Source organism: Bos indicus x Bos taurus, chromosome 13 (assembly GCF_003369695.1).
Source record: "Bos indicus x Bos taurus breed Angus x Brahman F1 hybrid chromosome 13, Bos_hybrid_MaternalHap_v2.0, whole genome shotgun sequence".
Lineage (NCBI taxonomy): Eukaryota > Metazoa > Chordata > Mammalia > Artiodactyla > Bovidae > Bos > Bos indicus x Bos taurus.
The window spans coordinates 40,312,673-40,332,029 of record NC_040088.1 but is presented as its reverse complement, the minus strand read 5'-3'; the positions used below and the strand labels follow the sequence as shown (position 1 = coordinate 40,332,029).

Genomic DNA, 19,357 nt, shown 5'->3' with positions numbered 1-19,357 from the left:
TTGTGCTGTAGTTTGAGCATTCTTTGGCATTGCCTTTCTTTGGGATTGGAATGAAAACTGACCTTTTCCAGTCCTGTGGCCACTGCTGAGTTTTCAAGACCATCGTCAAGAAAGAGAAGTGCAAAAAGGCAAAATGGTTGTCTGAGGAAGCCTTACAAAATCCAACTATGTAAATGTAGTTAAATGTGAATGGATTAAACAAACCAAAATGGAGATGAGCAGAAAAATCAATAGAATTGATTAAAAGATGATATAATGGGATTTCCCTTATGGTCCAGTGGCTAAGACTCCCGGCTCCCAGTGCAGGGGGCCCAGGTTCCATCCTTGGTCAGGGAACTAGATCCCACATGCCTCAACTGAAAAAAGAAAATCCCGCATACCACAACTGAGGATTGCAAATGCCTCAAGGAAGATAGAAGATCGCAAGTGTTGCAGCTATAACCTGGCACAGCCAAATATATTTTTAAAAGATGATAAAACTATAATCTGCAGGAGACACACTTTAGATTCAAACATATAAATATATTTAAAAGTATAGAAATATATTCACCCATAAGAAAACTGAAATGGCTATACTATTGCTTTGGCCAAAAAGGTCATTTGGCTTTTTCCTTAACATCTTATGGAAATAGGCTTGAAATATCACTCCCAGACCTGGGACAAGGAATTTCCCTGATTTTGGAATTTGGATAGATGGGCATCAAACCTTTGTGGATACAGCTCCAGTGGTCCAGACTGGAGGTAAAGACTCAGTCTCAGGGGAGACCTCTCTCAGGTGTCCCAGCTGTGTGCTAGTCCTTATGTATTTCCAGGCAGGATCATTCCTGATATGTTTACTTTTCAGCTCAAACTAATTTCTGCATTTAGGCTCAGTGCAGATCTCAGTGATGTGACTGCAACAAACGTTGGCAAGGTTAAACCTCAACTTGGTAAACTTGTTTGCAAAAAAACAAAACAGTTCAATTACTCAATTGCCTACTTGGAATCTGTAAACAGGTCCTTCATTTCTGTTAGGAGATTTCAAAAAGCATGGTGTCTGTGTGATGTGAACAATTTGGAATATATGATTTCTGGAAAGATGAAAGAAGCAGGAGCATGCCAGCTCTGGTAGGAAATACGTCTTCAAAATGAAAGCATGTGGGGGCGTGGGATGAGCTTTGCCTAGCTAGATCAATGCGAAGGAAGGTAGTGATTTGTGGCAGCTGGACACTTTTTACACAGGGACACAAGGACATGTTCTGCACATGGACATGTGGGCGCAATTTGCAAGCACAGACATATTTTGCTCACGGAGGCAGGTTTTGCCCGTGGACTCTTGGACATGTGGAAACGCTTTGCACACAGACACGTTTTGCACACCGACAGGGACGCGATATGCACATGGACAAACGGGCATATTTTGCATGTGGACATACATTGCACCTGGACACGTGTTTTTCAGGACACCTGTATAGGTTTGCACACTGATCCCTTCTGTATATGAACACATGGCACGGTTTGCACACGAACAAATATTTTGCACACGAACATACGTTCGTCCAGAAAAGCCCGAGGCGGCGACCGCGGAGTTGGACGCAAGTGGCCGCGGTGTGGCTCTGGCCGGGGGCCCGCCCGGGAGCCGCACTGGCGGGGCGGGGAACTACAACTCCCGGCTCTCAGCCACCTCGGCCGGACGCGGGGCGACGCCGAACGGCCCCGCCCAAAGGGCGGTGCGTTCCCGGCCCAGGTTCCCGCGGCGGTGCGAGTGGCGGAGCCGTGGACCGGGGCGCGGGAGCCGGTATCATGGAGCCTCGCGCCTCGGACAGCAGCTTCCTGGGCGACGTGGGTACGTGCGAGGCGCGGGGGTCACGGGCCGGCTCCGGGGACCGAGAGCTGCATCTGATGACATTCGCCCCCAGCGGGGACGCGTCCTGCTCTGAGGGGTGGCCAGGGGCGGCTGGCGGGGACTGGATCGGTTCGGAGGGCCGTGCTGTTAAAGGAGCAGGTCCGGGGGTGCCGTGCAGCTCAGACGGGGTTTCTGCGTCCCGTTCCAGGTTCCCCCGTCGGCCCGCGCGTTGCAGGGCTGGTCATCCTTGTGACTTCAGAACCGCAGACCTCCCCCCTACCCCCCACCCCCCACCCCCCGAGCGCCCAGCAACTTGGGGAGGATGCGGGGCTGTGCATGGTCACTGCCAAGTTCCGAGGAGAACCTAGGAAGCGCCCGCGTGGGACCACTGGTAGGGCAGCCCTGGTACCAGGGTTGGAGCAGACTGCCTTCCAGGCACCCAGTGGGAGGGTCGTGCGCGGGGTCGTTAGCATCCTACTGAGACACCAGGAATCCGGTCAGGAAGGAGTGTGTGCCCGTGTGAGACGTGCGACCTTGATTCTTCGTTGAGCCTTCCCTAGAATAAAATGGATGCTAGGGCAAAGGGCCATTCTCAGGCGAAGCAAGCCTCCCTGCCTACCGAGTAATTCTAGGGCAAATGACATGAGCAGTGAAAACACTTTGAAAGCCTGGAAAGAAGAAAATCTATACAGTACTTTTTATGCTCATAAAAAATGTAGTGCGAATAAAAGTGAGAAGTCTTAAGGGTAAATTTAGCTTAAGAGGAATTGCAGTCCTAGCAAAGCAAAGATATTTTAATGATGTTGCAAAACAGCCACCTTCAACAAGATCAAAGTCATTTAATAAGCATCTCTGTTTTTACTTGGCATTCTCATCCTAGGCAAGCACAGGACTTTGACCCTGCCAGTGTGAGCTGTGTTTGGTTGGTTCAATGAAACAGGCAATGAGCAGCTGACCACGGACACCTATTTAAACACATTTTAGTATTTTTGTTCATGTACAAGGTTCAGTGGCTTCCCTGGTGGCTCAGTGGTAAAGAATCCTCCTGAAATGTAAGAAATGCAGGTTCCATTCCTGGGTGGGGAAGATACCCTGGAGGAGGAAATGGCAATCACTTCCAGTATTGCCTGGAAAATTCCATGGACAGGGGAACCTGGTGGGCTACAGTCCATTGGGTCACAAGAGTCAGGCATGACTTAGTGACCAAACAACAAAAACAACAAGGTTCAATAGCACTGCATCACTCCTGGGTATGTTTTTTTGTACAGTTTAAGGAATGTATCTTTTAGAGGATAATCAACTCTGAATATTCATTGGAAGGACTGATGCTGAAGCTCCAATATTTTGGCCACCTGATAGGAAGACTCAACTCATTGGAAAAGACCCTGTTGCTGGGAAAGATTAGGGGCAGGAGCAGAACGGGGCAACAGAGGATGAGATGGGTAGACAGAATCACTGACTCTGTGGACATGAATTTGAGGAAACTCTGGGAGATAGTGAAGGACAGGGAAGACTGGGATGCTGCAGTCCATGTGGTCGCAAAGAGTCAGACACGACTGAGTGACTGAACAACAATAACATTCTAAACTAATGGAGGATGCACAGTTTCTGGGGTTCATGGTTATTTTTGACTTCGCCAGTGTTTTGTGTCATGTATTTCTTCCAAAATACATTTCATCCTGCTGACATTTTTATTCTCAACACAAATGAATAAACTCAATGTGTTGACTCCAAAACAGCGCTGCCATCCCAGCAGAAGCAGAGGACCATCGTAGGAACTTTAACTCATGTTAGCGTTCTGATCTCAAATTCTATGTGTGTAGTATACTCTAACCAAACCGGGTAGCTTTAATATAACCCTGTAATACTTCACAGAAGTAAAGGCAGCAGTCCTATAATATGGGTTTACCAATAAGAACCAAGAATTTAGGGCAAGTCGCATCCTAAAGTGAATCCAGTGTTTGTTCCTTAGCAAATGTAATTCATTGTCTGTCTGCAAAGTTGGAAAAAGTGACTCCTGATTTCAGCATCTGTACTCACGGGCTTCTGACTTGGAATCTAGAGGCTGGCAGAAGATGAAAGGGTTCTTGGCTTATCCTCAGCCTCTGGGGTGTTGGGAAGGTGGCACGGAGAGAGAAAGGGGGAGGCAGCCCTGGGACCAAGACACCCTGGGACCATGGTGAGAGCCACTGAGCTGCTCGGCTGTGTGCCGGGTGCTGACTACGAGCCTTGCAATAGCTGCAGGACACTCATCATTATCTATAAGTTAGAGGTGAAACAGTTTGCACAGCCAGGAAGTCACAAAGCTGAGGGTTTTTTTTTTTTTTTAATATTTATTTATTTGGCTGAGCTGGGTCTCAGGGGTGGCAAGCAGATTCTTCAGCTGCAGCATATGTGGTCTAGTTGCCTGACCAGGGATTGAACCCGGGACCCCCTGCATTAGGAGCGCAGAGTCTTAGCCACTGGACCACCAAGGGAGTCCCCAACGCTGAGGTTTTAATGCAAGCAGTTCTTTTTGGTTTTGCCTGTTTTATGTTACAAGGCTCATGTCTCTTCTGTCAGATAAGATCATCTATAATCGATGTGTAGTGCTGGGTGGGTTTGTGACTGGGATGGATGCGTGTTGTCTGCTGCAGGTTCTCAGGGGGCGGGGGAGCACCATTACCATTCATCACCTCTGCATGATGTCACTTTCAGGCTCTGAGAAACGTCTTTGCCTCCGGGTGTCCATGATCAGGGTGGTAGGTCAATCGGCATCCCCATTCGAGTCTCCAAGTTCATCCTTCTGTTGAGTCTGCAGAATCCGATGGGTTTTGTTTGTTTGTTTTTTCTCTCTCTCTTTTTTTTTTTTGGCCTTGCTGGATGGCTGTGGGATCCTAGTTCCCCAACCAGGGGTTGAACCCGGGGCCCTGGCAGTGAGAACACTGAGACCTAGCTACTGGACTGCTAGGGAATTCGGGATTTCATTTTCTAAAATAAGAATTGTAGTGAAAGTACTTTGAGAGATCTAGATAATTGGTGCCCTGGCTGGGAGATCAACTTCCTTAAAAATCTTCTCAAATTGCACGTCTTGTTTCTGCCTTAGAGAAGGCTGCATTCTAGAAGTGTCTAGTTAGAGGAGAATCCTCTGGGCCGTGCATTACACTACTAATGAAAATGTTTGAAGGAAATTAGGTTGATTTTAATACCAGTTGGTGTTCTGGGCACTCACTGTGGCCAGGAGTGGCTGCCAACTACAGCAGTACAAAGGAGTTTTGATTTTTTGGTATAACCGTCCTCCCCAGCTCACACCCCTGGGTCCTAAGCCCTGTAGGGGAGGGGTTGGGGCGGCAGATTATTGGATGAGCAGTCAGGAAGGTTGTGGAGGGAGGGCAAGCACCTGATTTGGGCGTTTCTCATAGAATGTGTTTAAGAAGCTCTTTCCCTCCCTTTCCCTGGCTGTCTTCCACTGCTTCCATAACCTCTTCCCACTTGTCTCTTTTGCTTTCACTTTTTCGCTTTCACTTTCTTTTTCCCTCTTAACTAAGCTTTGACTGTCTTATTCTTGTAGAAAGGTAAACCTTTTCTCTTTAAAATTTTTACCCAATTTAACACATTTTAAAAACCACACGGTGTGCCGCTTGACCTCAAGTTTACCAACAAACAGTATTTGGGGTATTGATCATGAAAACACTGAAAAAAGACCTTGCTCAAAAAATCTCTTCAAAAGCAGCAAAATACTCAGCCCCAAGTGCTAAATAAGGGTTTCTATTAATATATTTAAAAATGAAGATTTCTATCTTCCCTTAGAGTCAAGGTGACTGGTAGTTTCAAGCACACTGAACTTGAATTCGGACAGCACTGTAAGATGGGTGGTCATGATCAAGCATTTAATAGTGCCCAGCTATCAGCATGCATGTGGCTTTGGTCCCTAAGGCATCTCATGGAGAGGTTTGCCATTCTCAGGCACTGGTCTCTCTGTCCTTATGGGTCTTTGGCCCTGGTTTTTTTTTTTTTTTTTCACTCCTTTACTATTAGATGGGTGGGTACAGTTTGCCATGATTTCTAAGTCCTTTTAGCTCTTCAATTCATCTTTTCTTTGTACCCACAAATCCTTGACCTTCTGGGACTCTGGGGGACAAGTCACTGGGGTCACCTGACTTTCCAGAGAGTCCGCTGAGAGTGGGCCTCGGAACGCCAGCTCCACTGCGGCTTCAGTGACCGCTCACCCTGGCTACATCCCCATAAAGGTGCCCTGCAGCTGTGCATGGGGTAAGGGAAAGCTTACCTGTCATCATTTCAAGAATACTTACCGGGATATTTGGGGAGAAGGCTTATTTCAATCTCTGCAGTGAGGGCCCCGGGCTGCCCTTCATGATAGACTTGGAGCCAGATACTGGCCCAAGTAACACTGAAGGGTGCCTGGTGGATGCTGAGCTGTTGGATCCGCTTGTGATGGAGGTGTTCTCTATGGCCTTTGGAAAACACTCTTTGTTACAATGAAGCTGCTGTGTGGAGGGGCTGCCTGGCTGGGGAGGAGTGGTCAGGGTCAGAGTCAGGGTCAGCACAGGGGCCGGGCTCTGGACAGTCGGGTAGGGCCGATGGTAGCTCTGCTCTGCACATGGGCCAGAGGCCGGGCAGGCCATGCCCGCCGGAGGGACAGGCTCTCTGGGAGGGTTGGCTGGCCTGTGGCTGAGAGCTGCTGTTTGGGCTCAAAGAGCTGGATTCCGGGCTCTGGATGACTAAGCGGGATACTGGTAAATTGGCTCTCTGAAGAAAAAGGAAAAACAAACAAACAAACAAACAAACAAAAGGAAAAACCTATTCTGATTTGCTGCTTCCCCGTGCTGACTCCAGCTCCCAGAGGTTTCCGCCTGGCCAGACTGCTGGCTATTTGGGTGGAGGGTCTCGAACAGCCACCCCTGGGCAGTGTGTAGAGGAGGCAGGCAGTGTCTTCCGGGCACTGTGGCCTTGGCTGTCTTGCAACAGACTCCCATCTGACTGATGCCCTGGCATGTGGCATGGCTTGAGTGGGCGAGGCCACAGGCGTGGCCCAGGTCAGTGTTCGGGCTGGGCAGGCCTGTGACGGGCCGGTCGAGGGGTGTACTCTGGCAGTAGGGGACCGACCCTGCTGCAGTGGGACAAGTTTAGTCTGGCCAGTAGAACAGGCTCCTGGAGAGAATGTGTGTGTTTGATACCTGTGTGTCAGTGTGGTGATGGAATGGAAGGTGGGTGGCTGAGGTCCTGCCATGAAGATGCTTGTGGAAGGGGAGGAAGGGAGTCAGGGGCAGGTGTGTGCACAGGGGCGGCCTAAAGGAGGCGCGGGTAGGGGGCCACACGCCAGAAGCTCCCTCGAGGAGCTTAGACCAAGCCTCAGTGGGGAGGGGTAGTGGGGCTGAGTGGGGCACAGCACACCTGGACCCTCTGTCAGCTACCTGAGGCTCCGTGCGATTGGCGACAAGGCTGTGTGTGGGGGAGTGGTGAGATGGGAGGATGTGGGCGGGTGGGGGGAGCCTGGAAAAAGGGGCTGGGGCTCCATCCTGGAGGGTCTGTATTCCTGGCATGCAAAGGCATGTGGATTATGTGGATTATTCCAGAGACAAGTGCAAGGGTCTGAAGCAGGCTCCCCCATGACCCACTGATGACTTAGCTGCTAATGCTAAGTGGGGAGTGCTAAGTTCTAAGTGGGAAGTGGGGAGGGGAAGACCAGAGCAGGTGTGATAGGAGGGAGGGGGTTGATGGGAATGGGGAGCCAGGAGACCGATTATGTGGCAGGGCTGGGATTCAGGGGAAGTCTCATCCCAGAGGGAGGGTCTCAGGTTTCCAGGGTGGCCCCTCTCCAGTACTTTGGCCACCTGATGTGAAGAAACGACTCATTGGTAAAGACCCTGATGCTGGGAAAGATTGAAGGTGGGAGGTGAAGGGGATGACAGAGGATGAGATGGTTGGATGGCATCACTGATGTGACGGACATGAGTTTGAGCAAGCTCTGGGAGTTGGTGATGGACAGGGAGGCCTGGCGTGCTGCAGTCCATGGGGTCGCAAAAGGTCGGACATGACTGAGCAACTGAACTGACTGACTGACCCTCTCCCAGGGGAGTGGTCCAGGGGTGGGGGCACCCGGTCATACATGGGGTCCAGGCACAGGGCTGGAAACAGCCTGAGCTCAGTGGGTCCACTAGCATGGCATCTTCCTGCCTCTCTTCCCTGCAGGCTCTTTGCTTTAAGGTTGAAAAGTATATTCCAACCCACCCAACCTTCTCACTCTGGTGAGGGAGGGCATGCAGTGGTGGAGGGGGAGGGATGGGGGCTGCCGAGCTTCCCACTGCTGGCCAGTGCGCCTTCTTGCAGCTGCACTTCCTTTCAGCCACAAGGCACCCTGTGTTCTTTATCTCTAGGGTCACTCTCCCCTCCCCTTTGCTTCCAGGGGTCTTCAGAGACCACTGAAACTGCCACTCCCCTCCACCTCCCCCCTGCTGTAAAGCTGTCCCCTCTTGATGACACCCTGTGGTTGGTACTAGCTGTGGTTAACACCTCCCCCACTCCTGGGGCCTCCTCCATCTTTGTTACTCCCTTAAAAAAGAATTTTTAAAGTTTTCACTCTGGCTAAAAAAACCCATAGAAATGGTGAAGATGGTCAGTTTTCATTGTGCAGTTCAGTAGTATGAACTACATGCACATTTTGATATAACAGAGTTCTAGATTTTTCATCTTATAACATGGAAACTGTGCATCTGTTCACCTCCCCATTGTTCCCCTTCCCCTTTCCCCCCAGCAGCCACTATTCTATTTTCTGTCTCTATGACTTTGACTCTGGGAACTTCATGTAAGTGGAATCATACAGTATTTGTCTTTTTGTGACTTGCTTATTTCACTGAGTGTCATGTCCTCAAGGTTCATTTATGTTGCAGCCTGTGTCAGCATCTCTTTCCTTTTTAAGGCTGAATAATATTCATGGTGTGTATATATCATGTCTTCTTTATCCATTCATCCTCCATGGGCACTCAGGTACTTTCTGTATCATGCTATTGTAAATGATGCTGCAGTGAACGTGGATTCTATATCTTATCGAATTAGTGTTTGCAGTTTCTTTGGAGAAAAATTGCTGGATTGTCTGGTAGTTCTGTTTTAATTTTTGAGGAACTGAAGTACTCCTGTCCAAAGTGCCTGCACCACTTTGCTTTCCCACGAACAGTGCATAAAGGTTCCAATTTCTCCACATCTTTGCCAACATCTATTTTCTGTTCTTTTGATAGTAGCCATCTTAATGGGTGTGTGGTGGTATCTCATTGTGGTTTTGATTTGCATGTCTCTGACGATTGTGGTGAGCATCTTTTCATGTGCCTGTTGACCATCTGTATATCTTTAGAGAAATACCTCAGTCCCTTGTTACTTTTTTTTAACAGGTTATTTATGTTGTTGAGTTGTAGGCATTCTTTATTCTGATATATATGGTCCCCCTTCCCATCTGTGCCTTTCACTGTTAACTGAGGCCCACATAAATTCTCTCCTTTGTAATCATATCTGCTGCTTCTGATCTCTGCCCTCAGCTGCTGCTAAGACAAATGTAGCCGTTGTTTATTCATTAGAAAATATGGTTCCCAGTAAGCTGCACTTCCTCTGTAGACTGGTCAGAAAGAGATACAATTAGATTTTCTTTAAAAAATTTTATGTCTAGGCTTTAGAATTCATATTAGTAATTCCTCCCATTCATTCATCCCTTATTCACTCAACAAGCAAGTCGTGAGCGCCTTTGCCGGGCCTCACACGGTGCCAGGCACTGGGAATAGAGCCAGCAGGTGACGCCCGGCAGGCTGGCCATAGCCCCACCTCCTCCGTGATGCCTTCCCGACAAGTTCTGGACACCCTGGACATGGGTCATCTTGCTTCTAATTTCCTGTAACTTGACCTGTTCCTTCAGTACTGCAGTCATCCTGTGGTTTTGAATTGGTTGTTCACCCCCTGCCCATGACTGTGAACTGCTTGCTCACTGTCACGTCCTTCCATCTTTGTGCTCCATGGTGGGGGAAGCTGTGTCTACTTGCACAGGCTGCTCAGTGGATGCTCGGGTCTCCCCTGCACCCATCTTCCTGAGCTGCACTTTCCTCCTTCCTGCAAGACCCAGGCCCCCCCTGCTCTTCTCTTCTGAGGGTTGCAGCTGCTCAGTCTGCTCCCCTGAGATTGACCTGAAAGTGATCCACAGCCACTTTCCACTACCTACCCCCTCCAAAGACAGGCACTCAGGTGGCCACTCATTCCAACTGGGAGACATACTGGGGTCTCCTTCTGGGGTCAAGTAAGTACAAAGTTCCCCAAGCTTGGATTCTGCATTTGTGGGGCTCACATCTCCTGAGGTCTGTTCCTGTGCTTGCAGATGCCTGCCTTCTTGCTATGTCCTCATGTGGTCTTTGCTTCATTCACCCAGATCCCTGGTGTCTGTGTGTCCTAACCTCCTTTTCTTCTAAGGGCACCAGTCATACTGGATTAGGGCCCACACTAATAAGCCTGCTTTAACTTAATGACTTCTATAATTATGTCTCCAAATACCATCTCATTCTGAGGTGTTAGAAGTTAGGGCTTCAACATATGGATTTTGGGGACACAGTTCAGTCCATAACAAACTGTATGCCAACAAATTAGATAACATAGATGAAGTACACAAGTTCCTAAAAAGAGGCAAACTTCAAACTGCCAAAACTAACTCAAAAAAAAAAAAAAATTCTAAATAAAAAACTTAAAGAAAGCCCAGACCCAGATGTCTTCACAGATGAATTTGACCTAATATTTAAAGATTTAATACCAGTTCTTCATAAACTCTTCCAAAATTTAAAGGGAGGAATACTTCCCAATTCGTTCTCTGAGGACAGTATTACTTTGACCCCCAAACCAGACAAATACACCAATCACAAGAAAAGTGACTCTTATGAACATAGACCCTCAAATCCTCAAAATATGTGTGAACCAACTCTATCTTATAAAAAGATTATACACCATGACCAAGTGGAATTTATCCCAAGAACGCACAGTTGGTTGAACATCTAAAAATCAATTAATGTATTACACCATTTTGATATAATTAAGAAAAAATAGCCAGCATGATCATTGCCATAGCTCCAGATAAAGTACTTGACAAATCCAACACCCTCTCATGATAAAAACACTCAAAAAACTAGAAATAGAAGAGAATATCCTTGACCTGAAAAAGGACATCCATGAAAACCCACAGCTTTTGTGGTGAAGGACAAAGCTATTTTTGGCCACACTGCACAGCATGCTGGATCTTAGTTTCCCAAACAGGGATCAAACCTACATCCTCTACAGTTGGAGCATGGAGTCTTAACAACTGGAGGACAAAGATTTTGCCCCAGGACCAGGAATAAGGCAGGAGGTGTCTTTTGGTACTTCTGTTCAATGTGCAGCTGCACATTCAAGCCAAAGCAATTAGGCAAGAAAAAGAAAAGGCATCCGGATTAGAGAGGGAGAAGCAAAGCTACCTCTCAATACAGATGACATGATTTACTGTAGGAAATCCTGAGGAATCTGATAAAACTGAATTAAAAGAAGGCTTTCTTTTCATTTTTTGCCTTTGAAGGCTCTCCCAAGCAAGGATAAGGGAAGTGTAAATGCCATGTTATGAGTATATAAGTGCGAGGGTTGTGGAAGATGTGTTTCCTGGAGAAAGAGATGTTTCAAATGGGTCCACATGGACGGCATAACATCTAAACTAAGGAGATTGCAGAATGGATGGCTAGGTAGGGGCAAAGGTGGGCTTCTCAAGCAGAGAGAATGTATGCAGAGACACAGGTGTGCCAGGGCAGGGAACCATGATGAGCCAGCAGTGTGGCTGGAGATCAGGCTTGTGGGGGTCAGTGGTAGGAGAGGAGTCAAGGAGGTGCCTCCCCAAAGACTTGGGCTCTGCCCATAGGCAGTGGATATCACTCAAGGATTTTGAATAGGGGTATCTGGACCAATTACACTTTCGTGTATACAGTGGCTTAGGTTTCATAAAGGGTCCTGGGGTCATACATGTGTTCATTTGACCTGGACAGAAGTGGCATGGTCTTAGCATTACCTGTTTTCCTTTCCAGGTTTCTGGGTGGAGCGCACCCCTGTGCACGAGGCGGCCCAGCGGGGGGAGACCCGACAGCTGCAGCAGCTGATAGAGAGTGGGGCCTGCGTCAATCAGGTCACAGTGGACTCCATCACGCCCCTGCATGCAGCCAGTCTGCAGGGCCAGGTGCAGTGCGTGCAGCTGCTGCTGGCCGCTGGGGCCCAGGTAAGCCACCCTGTAGCACAGACCCCCCGCCCCCCCCCCACCCCGGAATGGCAGGACAAGCTCTAGAGGAAAAGAGGCTTGGGAATAGCATTCTGTGTGTTGTGAGCACACAGAAAGAAAGGAAACCACTGCAGAAGGCTGAGAAGGAAAGAAGGAGGAAACCAGAATGGGCTGTAGAGGGGGCCAATCCCTATGGCAACCACACCCTGAGATTGTGAGGAAGCCTTTGGACTGGCTGTTGGGAGGTCACTAGCAGTGGAAGAGAAGGGGTTTTAGCAAAGTGGTGGCCAGCTCTGCAGATGAGCCAGGCTGTGCACCTTTCAGAGGCCAGCTGCCTATGGGGCTGGTGGGGCCTTGGCTGCAGGAGCCATTTGGGTGCAGAGAGCAGGATGATTATGTGGGATGCTGGCAAACCAGCTTTGGAAAGGCCAAGTAGAAAGGAACAAAAGCAAGACTGACTCGCTGCTTTCCCTAGTTAAGGACTCACAGCCATACCGGGTATTGGGCTGGCGGAATTGCTGGGTCTTTACCAGCAGGCTGGGCAGGCTGGTAGGAGCTGGCTTGGCTCCCACGGGACAGCAATGGGGGAAGGTGAGGGAGAAGGGAAGGCTGTGCACTGCTCACTCTTCCCAGAATTTGGCTATGACAGCAGTTCCAGAGGAAATGGAACAAGCTTCAGCGTGAACCCAAATAACAGCTGAATTTGGACAAATTCTAAGCAGAATCTGCCAGTTTGGGGAGTTGCCTTTTCCTGCTCTGTGATTTTCCAGCTAGAAGAGGCATGGTTAGACAGTTTGGGGCACTCCTCCTAGATGGGGCTCGAGTTAAAGCCGGTTTTCCTACCCTGCCTGTGCTAATGAGGTGTTGGGGTGGTGGCAGGAATGAGGCTGAGTTGAAAGAAAAGCCCAAATCGCTTGCTGGCTGTACTTAGGCTCCCGTAGGCACGCCCTGAGGTCTGTGAACGCACTCGCCTGGGACAGTGCCTCACCACGTACGTAATGGTGTTCTTCACTCAGTCGTGTCCAACTTTTTTGCGACCCCATGGACTGTAGCCCGCCAGGCTCCTCTGTACATGGGATTCTCCAGGAATACTAGAGTGGGTTGCCATTCCCTTCTCCAGGGGACTTTCCTAACCCAGGGATTGAACCCAGGTCTCTTGCATTGCAGGCAGACTCTTGACCTTCTGAACCACTAGGGAAGATACGTAGTAGAAAACCTAAGGACTCAGGAGAACCACGCAGTGTCTTTGCAGAGATGAACATGCATCAGAGCGTGAGTGGCTGGCACCCTCTCCTTCACCCTCTGATGCTTGTTACCCTCCCTCCAGGTGGATGCTCGCAACATCGATGGCAGCACCCCGCTCTGTGATGCCTGTGCCTCAGGCAGTGTCGAGTGCGTGAAGCTCCTGCTCTCCTACGGGGCCAAGGTCAACCCACCCCTGTACACAGCGTCCCCGCTGCACGAGGCCTGCATGAGCGGTGAGTTGGCAGAGGCCTAGATGCCAGGGAGGCTGTCCGACGGCTGGTGAAGCTGTGGAGTCCGGTGCTTTTCCTCCTGGAGATGCAGTGCTCGCCCGGACTGAAGGCAGGGTTCTAGTCAGTTAGCATCTTTCAGATGCTCACCCGGGAGTCAGGTGCCCCCTGCAGCCACTCACCTCATGGGCTGCCCTGAGAGTTCCTGATCTGGCAGGAAGAGGAGGCCCAGACGCATCCTCGAGGCAGATGCTCTCAGAGGAGCTGGGCGCTTGTGGTTTTCAGCTGCCCCTGGATTTCAGAGGGTGGGAGGACACGGCTGCTCCAGTCTCACTGGGTCAGACACGCCCAGGAGAGGAGCTATGACAGGCAGAACTGGAAATTTAGGGTGAGACCAGCGGGCCAGAAATATTTGAGAGGCTAGACTAGGCAGTTTGGATTCCACTGTTTAGAGCAAAGTTTGCACGCCTGTCTTGGGCTTTGGCGGGTGCAATGCTCTGGCTCGCTGTGCTTGTTGGGACCTGGGCTCTCCTATGGCTCCCCTGTCTCTGCTGCCTGCACCCCGAATCCCACGCCAAGTCACCTTTGTCAATGGGGACCGCTTCAGGCAGCTCTGAAGGTTTTTGAGCGGATGCTGAATGCTAGGAACACATTTTTGAAAGATTCGTTTAGCAGCCACCCATCCATGCACAGCATGGGGAAGAGAAGTGTTTTTATTCCTTCACTCATCTTGGTTCACTGGCAGCGTCCTGCCAATAGGATGGACAAGGGACAAGGGACGGATTAAGAAGAGAAAACCAAGCAGAAGTTAGTGTGTGCATTGCACATACACACAGGAGAGCTCAGGCAGAGGGTGGTTAGATTTGATGTAGGGGAGAGGACAGCCAAGGTCCAGGTCGGCTCAGGGTGAGGAGGATGCTGGCTGGGGAGTGGAGAGGACCTGGTCATGGGGGACAAGTCCACATGAAAATGGCCACAGCCTGGTGGTGGAGGGGGAGCAGGCGTGATCAAGAAATGAGAGAGGATGGAGTCTGGGATGGATGGAGCCCCACCTAAGCTCAACCCCAAACTTGAGTTAAAGATGCTGGAGAAAAGCCAGGAAAGAGGCCAGAAAGGTGTCAGCTGGGAGGGGCCAGGGAACCCCTGAGGTAGGAAAGTTTAGGGAAGTTCATCCAGGCAGCTTTGTGTTTCAGATACAGCTTGGGGAACAACCAGAGGTGGGGAGACCCTTCTCTCCACCAGGGCCGGGGAGCTTTGTGTTCACAGCTGGTGACCCAAACTTTGTGTTCTCCCAGTGCTGGGTATAGATCCGTGCAGCTCTCCCCTTGTCCCCTTGCCTGGCAGGCTTTGGGGGATGGTGGGCGAGCTCCCCAGGGAAGGACGCCCACCCTATGCTCCCATGGGTTGCAGCCCACATCCCCTGTCTCCTGCTGCCGCCAAGCTCGCTCCAGCCACGCCTGTTACTTCAAATACACAAGGCTTTTCCCTCTGCTTCTGTTTCTTTTAAGGAAGTTCCGAGTGTGTGAGGCTTCTGATTGATGTTGGGGCCAACCTGGAAGCGCACGACTGCCACTTTGGGACCCCTCTGCACGTTGCATGCGCCCGCGAGCATCTGGACTGCGTCAAAGTGCTGCTCAATGCGGGTGCGTAGTCTTTGTCGCCCCCCCACCCCTCCACCCCAGCCCCGGGCTCAGCACAACAGCGTTTCCACCTGCGCCGCCTGCTGCTGCAGAGATTGACTCTGTTTCTGGGAAGGGGCTGATGCTTTCATGTCCCGTGTTCCTTGGAGATTTTTGACCCTACTCCTGACCCCTACAGGGGCAAACGTGAACGCGGCGAAGCTCCACGAGACGGCACTGCACCACGCAGCCAAGGTGAAGAACGTGGACCTCATCGAGATGCTCATCCAGTTTGGAGGCAACATCTACGCGCGCGACAACCGGGGGCGGAAGCCGTCGGACTACACGTGGGCCAGCAGTGCCCCCGCCAGGTGCCTGGAGCACTATGAGAGTGAGTGTGTGCGCAGTGGCTCCTGGCGCCGCGTATGCGCGCGCTGGGGTTGTGGGGACCGCTTGTGGGAGCCTCTGGGATGATCATGATCAGTCATCCCTTTATTCAGACGGGTCCCTGCGATGATGCAGATACAGGCCGGAATCTTCAGCTGACAGGACAAACCACCAGCTAAGAAAACGCCTCGTCTCTGGGGACACATTTTTAAGAGTTTACATGGAATTGCAGTCACAAGAGACTTTCAAATACCAATTGGAAAAAAAAAAAACCCATTGATTAAACATTTTGCCAACCTGACCCAACCAAAATCCATCATGGATTGAGAGGCAAATACTATCTACATCTGTCCAGAAAACATTTTCTAGAAGGTGTTTTCTCTTGCTGCATCTAAATAATTTAGGAGGAAGTAACTGGGAAAAGGAATGTCACCAGTAATTCATTTTTCTTTCAAAGAGGTTTTTCTTTCCTAACATTTCTTAAGTAGAGAATACTCTCTTTGGTTAATGTATATGGATATTTTGATCAAACACTCATGGTCCTAAAGGCAGCCGTTGGGGCCAGGCTCTGCTCTGTACACGTTCCTATGGCCCAATGGTCAGGGGCCTCCAGGCACGTTCCTTCTTTGGCCCTGGTGTGTGTCCCTCATGAGCTGTAGCTCCAGGCTTCATCTTCAGGCCTGCGGTCCTGACCCTTTGTCCTGTGGGTCAGTTCTTCATGGGTCCCTGTGGCTGCAGTGCTCCAGAGCAGAGCCCCTGGGGCTTGGAACTGCAGGGGTGGGCAGCCGGCACTGGCTGCCTGAACCCTTGCCCTATCCTCATCTGTCTGGAAGTTTGACAAACAAGCCTACTGGCTGCAGATTTGTGCTTTGCTGATGAATCCATGTGCTCAGTTATAACATTATGGCGCCAAAAAAAAAAAAAAAAACCCACAAAAGCCAAAAAAAATCCCCCCAAAACCCAAAGCCCACAAGATGAAACCCCAGGGGCCATCAGCTGAATTCTATTTCCTGATCTTCTGTCCTGGGTCCCAGTCCCTGGCTGTCCTTCCTGGCCGCCTTCCGGAGAGGGTACACAGGGCTCATCATCTTTGCAGGACAGGGGAGGTGTCTGCAGTTCTGTCCTGGCTCTTGTTACGCTGAAGGATGCTGCACTCCTTCCTCAAGCTGACTCACGTACATTCTGTCCCTTTCTGCAGAGACCCCTCTTAGCCTGTCTCAGCTCTGCAGGGTGAGCCTGAGGCGGGCGGCTGGCGTCAGGGGGCTGGAGAAGATTGCCAGACTGGACATCCCTCCCCGGCTCATCGACTTCCTCTCCTACAACTGAGCTTCAGGCGCGAGGTCCAGGCAGCCAGTGACTCAGGGCCGACGGGGGCTTTCTGCCCTCGACGTCAGAAACTGTGGTGCTGCTGTGGGAGCAGCACCCCGAGTCCCTCCGGACCATCCTGTTTCGTCTTCTGTGCAGACCCTTGGCGGATATTTCTAAGGCCCTGGGAAAGGCCTGGGGCTGGCCCTCCCTGGACTTCAGTCCAGCTGGCTCCAACTTCCTCCCAGCCGTGCTGGTTTCTCTCTTCATGACCTTCCTCGGAGGGATTTTCAGGACAGACTCTCCAGAAGCATGGGGGGGCCAGGTGGGGCTGGGGGGCCAGGGCTCTGATTCCATTTACACACACCTGGGAGGCACCACCCCTGATTCCTTCAGTGCCGGGTGGCCCTGGATGTGCAAAGGGAGGAGCCTGCACTGTAGGGGGCGGGCCCCTGGGAGTGGGTCCCGGCCAGGCCCAGGACGGCGCTTTGGGGACAGCCTGCCCCCTTGGGTGCTTTTTTCTGGAGCCACTGTTGGCACCTTGTGAGAATCACCTGTGCCCAGGTGTGCCCATCATTCAGGGGGCTTTATACAGGTCTCAGTGGGGAAGTATCAGGCTTCCTATTCCCACAGTGTTTCTTAAGAAGTTTTTCTCCAGTCTGAGGTCTCAGCTCTTTCAAAAAGTGTATGCTGGTGATGAAAGCTTTTAGACACATGCGCTGTAGCACTTAGGTTTCGTTAACAAGTCTGTAAAGCAACAGGTAACAGGAAGGCGTCTTAGCACATCCTTCCTGGGTTAGTGATTTCCAACGTGAAGCACTGCTGGGAAACTCTTTAGAGACTGTTTTTCATCTTTCTACAGCTGCTAAATGAATTCTTTGCCCACCCCAAGTTTTGCTAATTTCCTGAAGCTCTGCAGTCGGCAGAAGAGGTCGCATCACCCTCTGCCAGGTCGAGCGTGGATTCATGCATTTTTTGTGGACACTTAAGGAACATCTGAGCTTCAGGCACTGCCCTGGTGCTGTGAGCTGGCCAGGAATCAGACTCGTCATCCAGTCAGGGCGAGAAAGTGTTGCACAGTCTGTTTTTAGTAATAGAAAGAAGCAAGTAATTCTACATTATAAACCATGAGGTGACATGACATAGTATGTTCAAACTGCATCTGTCTGCTTAAGATTCTGTATCATAATTTAAAATCTCAGGGGTTAAACTAGAGGACGTTTGTATAAGTAGTTGAGGTCTATATGGTTTGGGGGGCAATGGAGAAAGTACCCCTTGTGAACTCTCTTGTGGGTCAGGCCTCAAGCCAGTGTCCCCAGAAATGTTGACCTCACCAGGTTCCTCCGGAGACTGTGGGGGGAAGAATGAGCCTGGTGGGTCAAGGTCACGCCAGCTGTGCTCACGACCAGGGGCACCTCTTGGCAGGGCTACATGGGTGGGGCCCATATGTGGTGGAAAGTTCTGTGCTGGCAGCTGTGGGTATTTTCTGCTCCACTGCTCAGGCTGTTAGGATGGTGCTTCCTCGTACGAGGAGATAAGAGCCACTCCCATTTGCTGCAGGTGTAGATATGTGTTCTGGGTCAATCAGTGTATCCGTGTGCACTAATCACACACAGACACAAAAAAGCGCCAGGTTCTGCCCTCATCTTTGCAACAGGAACTTGCCTCTGTCTGTGAAAGCTGCTAACGTTTCCACATGTGGGACACCAGGGGCAGAGTCTGGTTCCTGCATTCACTGCTCAATAAAATTGGTCGGGGTGAGTCCGTCCTTTTGTGCACATGGCCCTTTTCTTATTGGGGGCGGGCAGAAGCACAGGGTGGGCTTCATCCAGGGAGAGCCAGAGGGGCTGCTGTCACCTCCGCTGGGTCTTGGCCAGTCCTGGACGTGTGTCTCCCTCGCCCCTCTTCCAGCCGCTCCTCTCCTGGTGCTGGTCTCCATACCCCCGTGTGTGGAGAGACCCTGCCCAAGGGATCAGATGGCTAACATTCCAGGGCTTCCTATAGCTGCCCCCCACTTTACTGAGATGTAACTGATGAGCATAGACACCTCCATAGGACTGGCTGAAGACACATCTTGGCCCTCTGAGCCTGGGTCTTCCCGGCTGTAGGAGAGGGATCAAGGTCATACTTTGATCATTGAAAGGATATAATGACCAACCACCAAATCTCACGGATGAGAATATAAGGCCAGTTAGTTTCAGATGTTTTCATGAAGCCAAAATTCGGTGATGAGACGTTGCCTTGAAAACAATGACGTGCTTCTCAAATATTAAAGTTGTATGCATGACTGTACTTTGTTGTATGTATGACTGTGGCTTTGTTGATGTGTAAACCTCTTCCTTGGTGATGTCAGTGGTAAAGAACCTGCCTGCTGATACAGAAGACATAAGAGACGTGGGTTCGATCCCTGGGTCAGGAAGATTCCCTGGAGGAGGGCATGGTAACCCACTCCAGTATTCTTGCCTGGAGAATGCCATGGACAGAGGAGCCTGGC

The 19,357-nt window shown here is 50.5% G+C and overlaps 1 protein-coding gene across 1 annotated transcript; it reads left to right on the top strand.

Moving 5' to 3' along the window:
* The first annotated feature begins 1,691 nt into the window (after positions 1 to 1,691).
* ASB13 (ankyrin repeat and SOCS box containing 13) lies at positions 1,692 to 19,155 on the top strand. Its single transcript, XM_027559527.1, has 6 exons — positions 1,692 to 1,825; positions 11,893 to 12,080; positions 13,408 to 13,558; positions 15,061 to 15,195; positions 15,371 to 15,562; positions 16,757 to 19,155. The coding sequence occupies exons 1-6, from the start codon at positions 1,783 to 1,785 to the stop codon at positions 16,882 to 16,884; spliced, it is 837 nt and encodes a 278-aa protein (XP_027415328.1). The 5' UTR covers positions 1,692 to 1,782; the 3' UTR covers positions 16,885 to 19,155.
* The last annotated feature ends 202 nt before the right edge of the window (positions 19,156 to 19,357 follow it).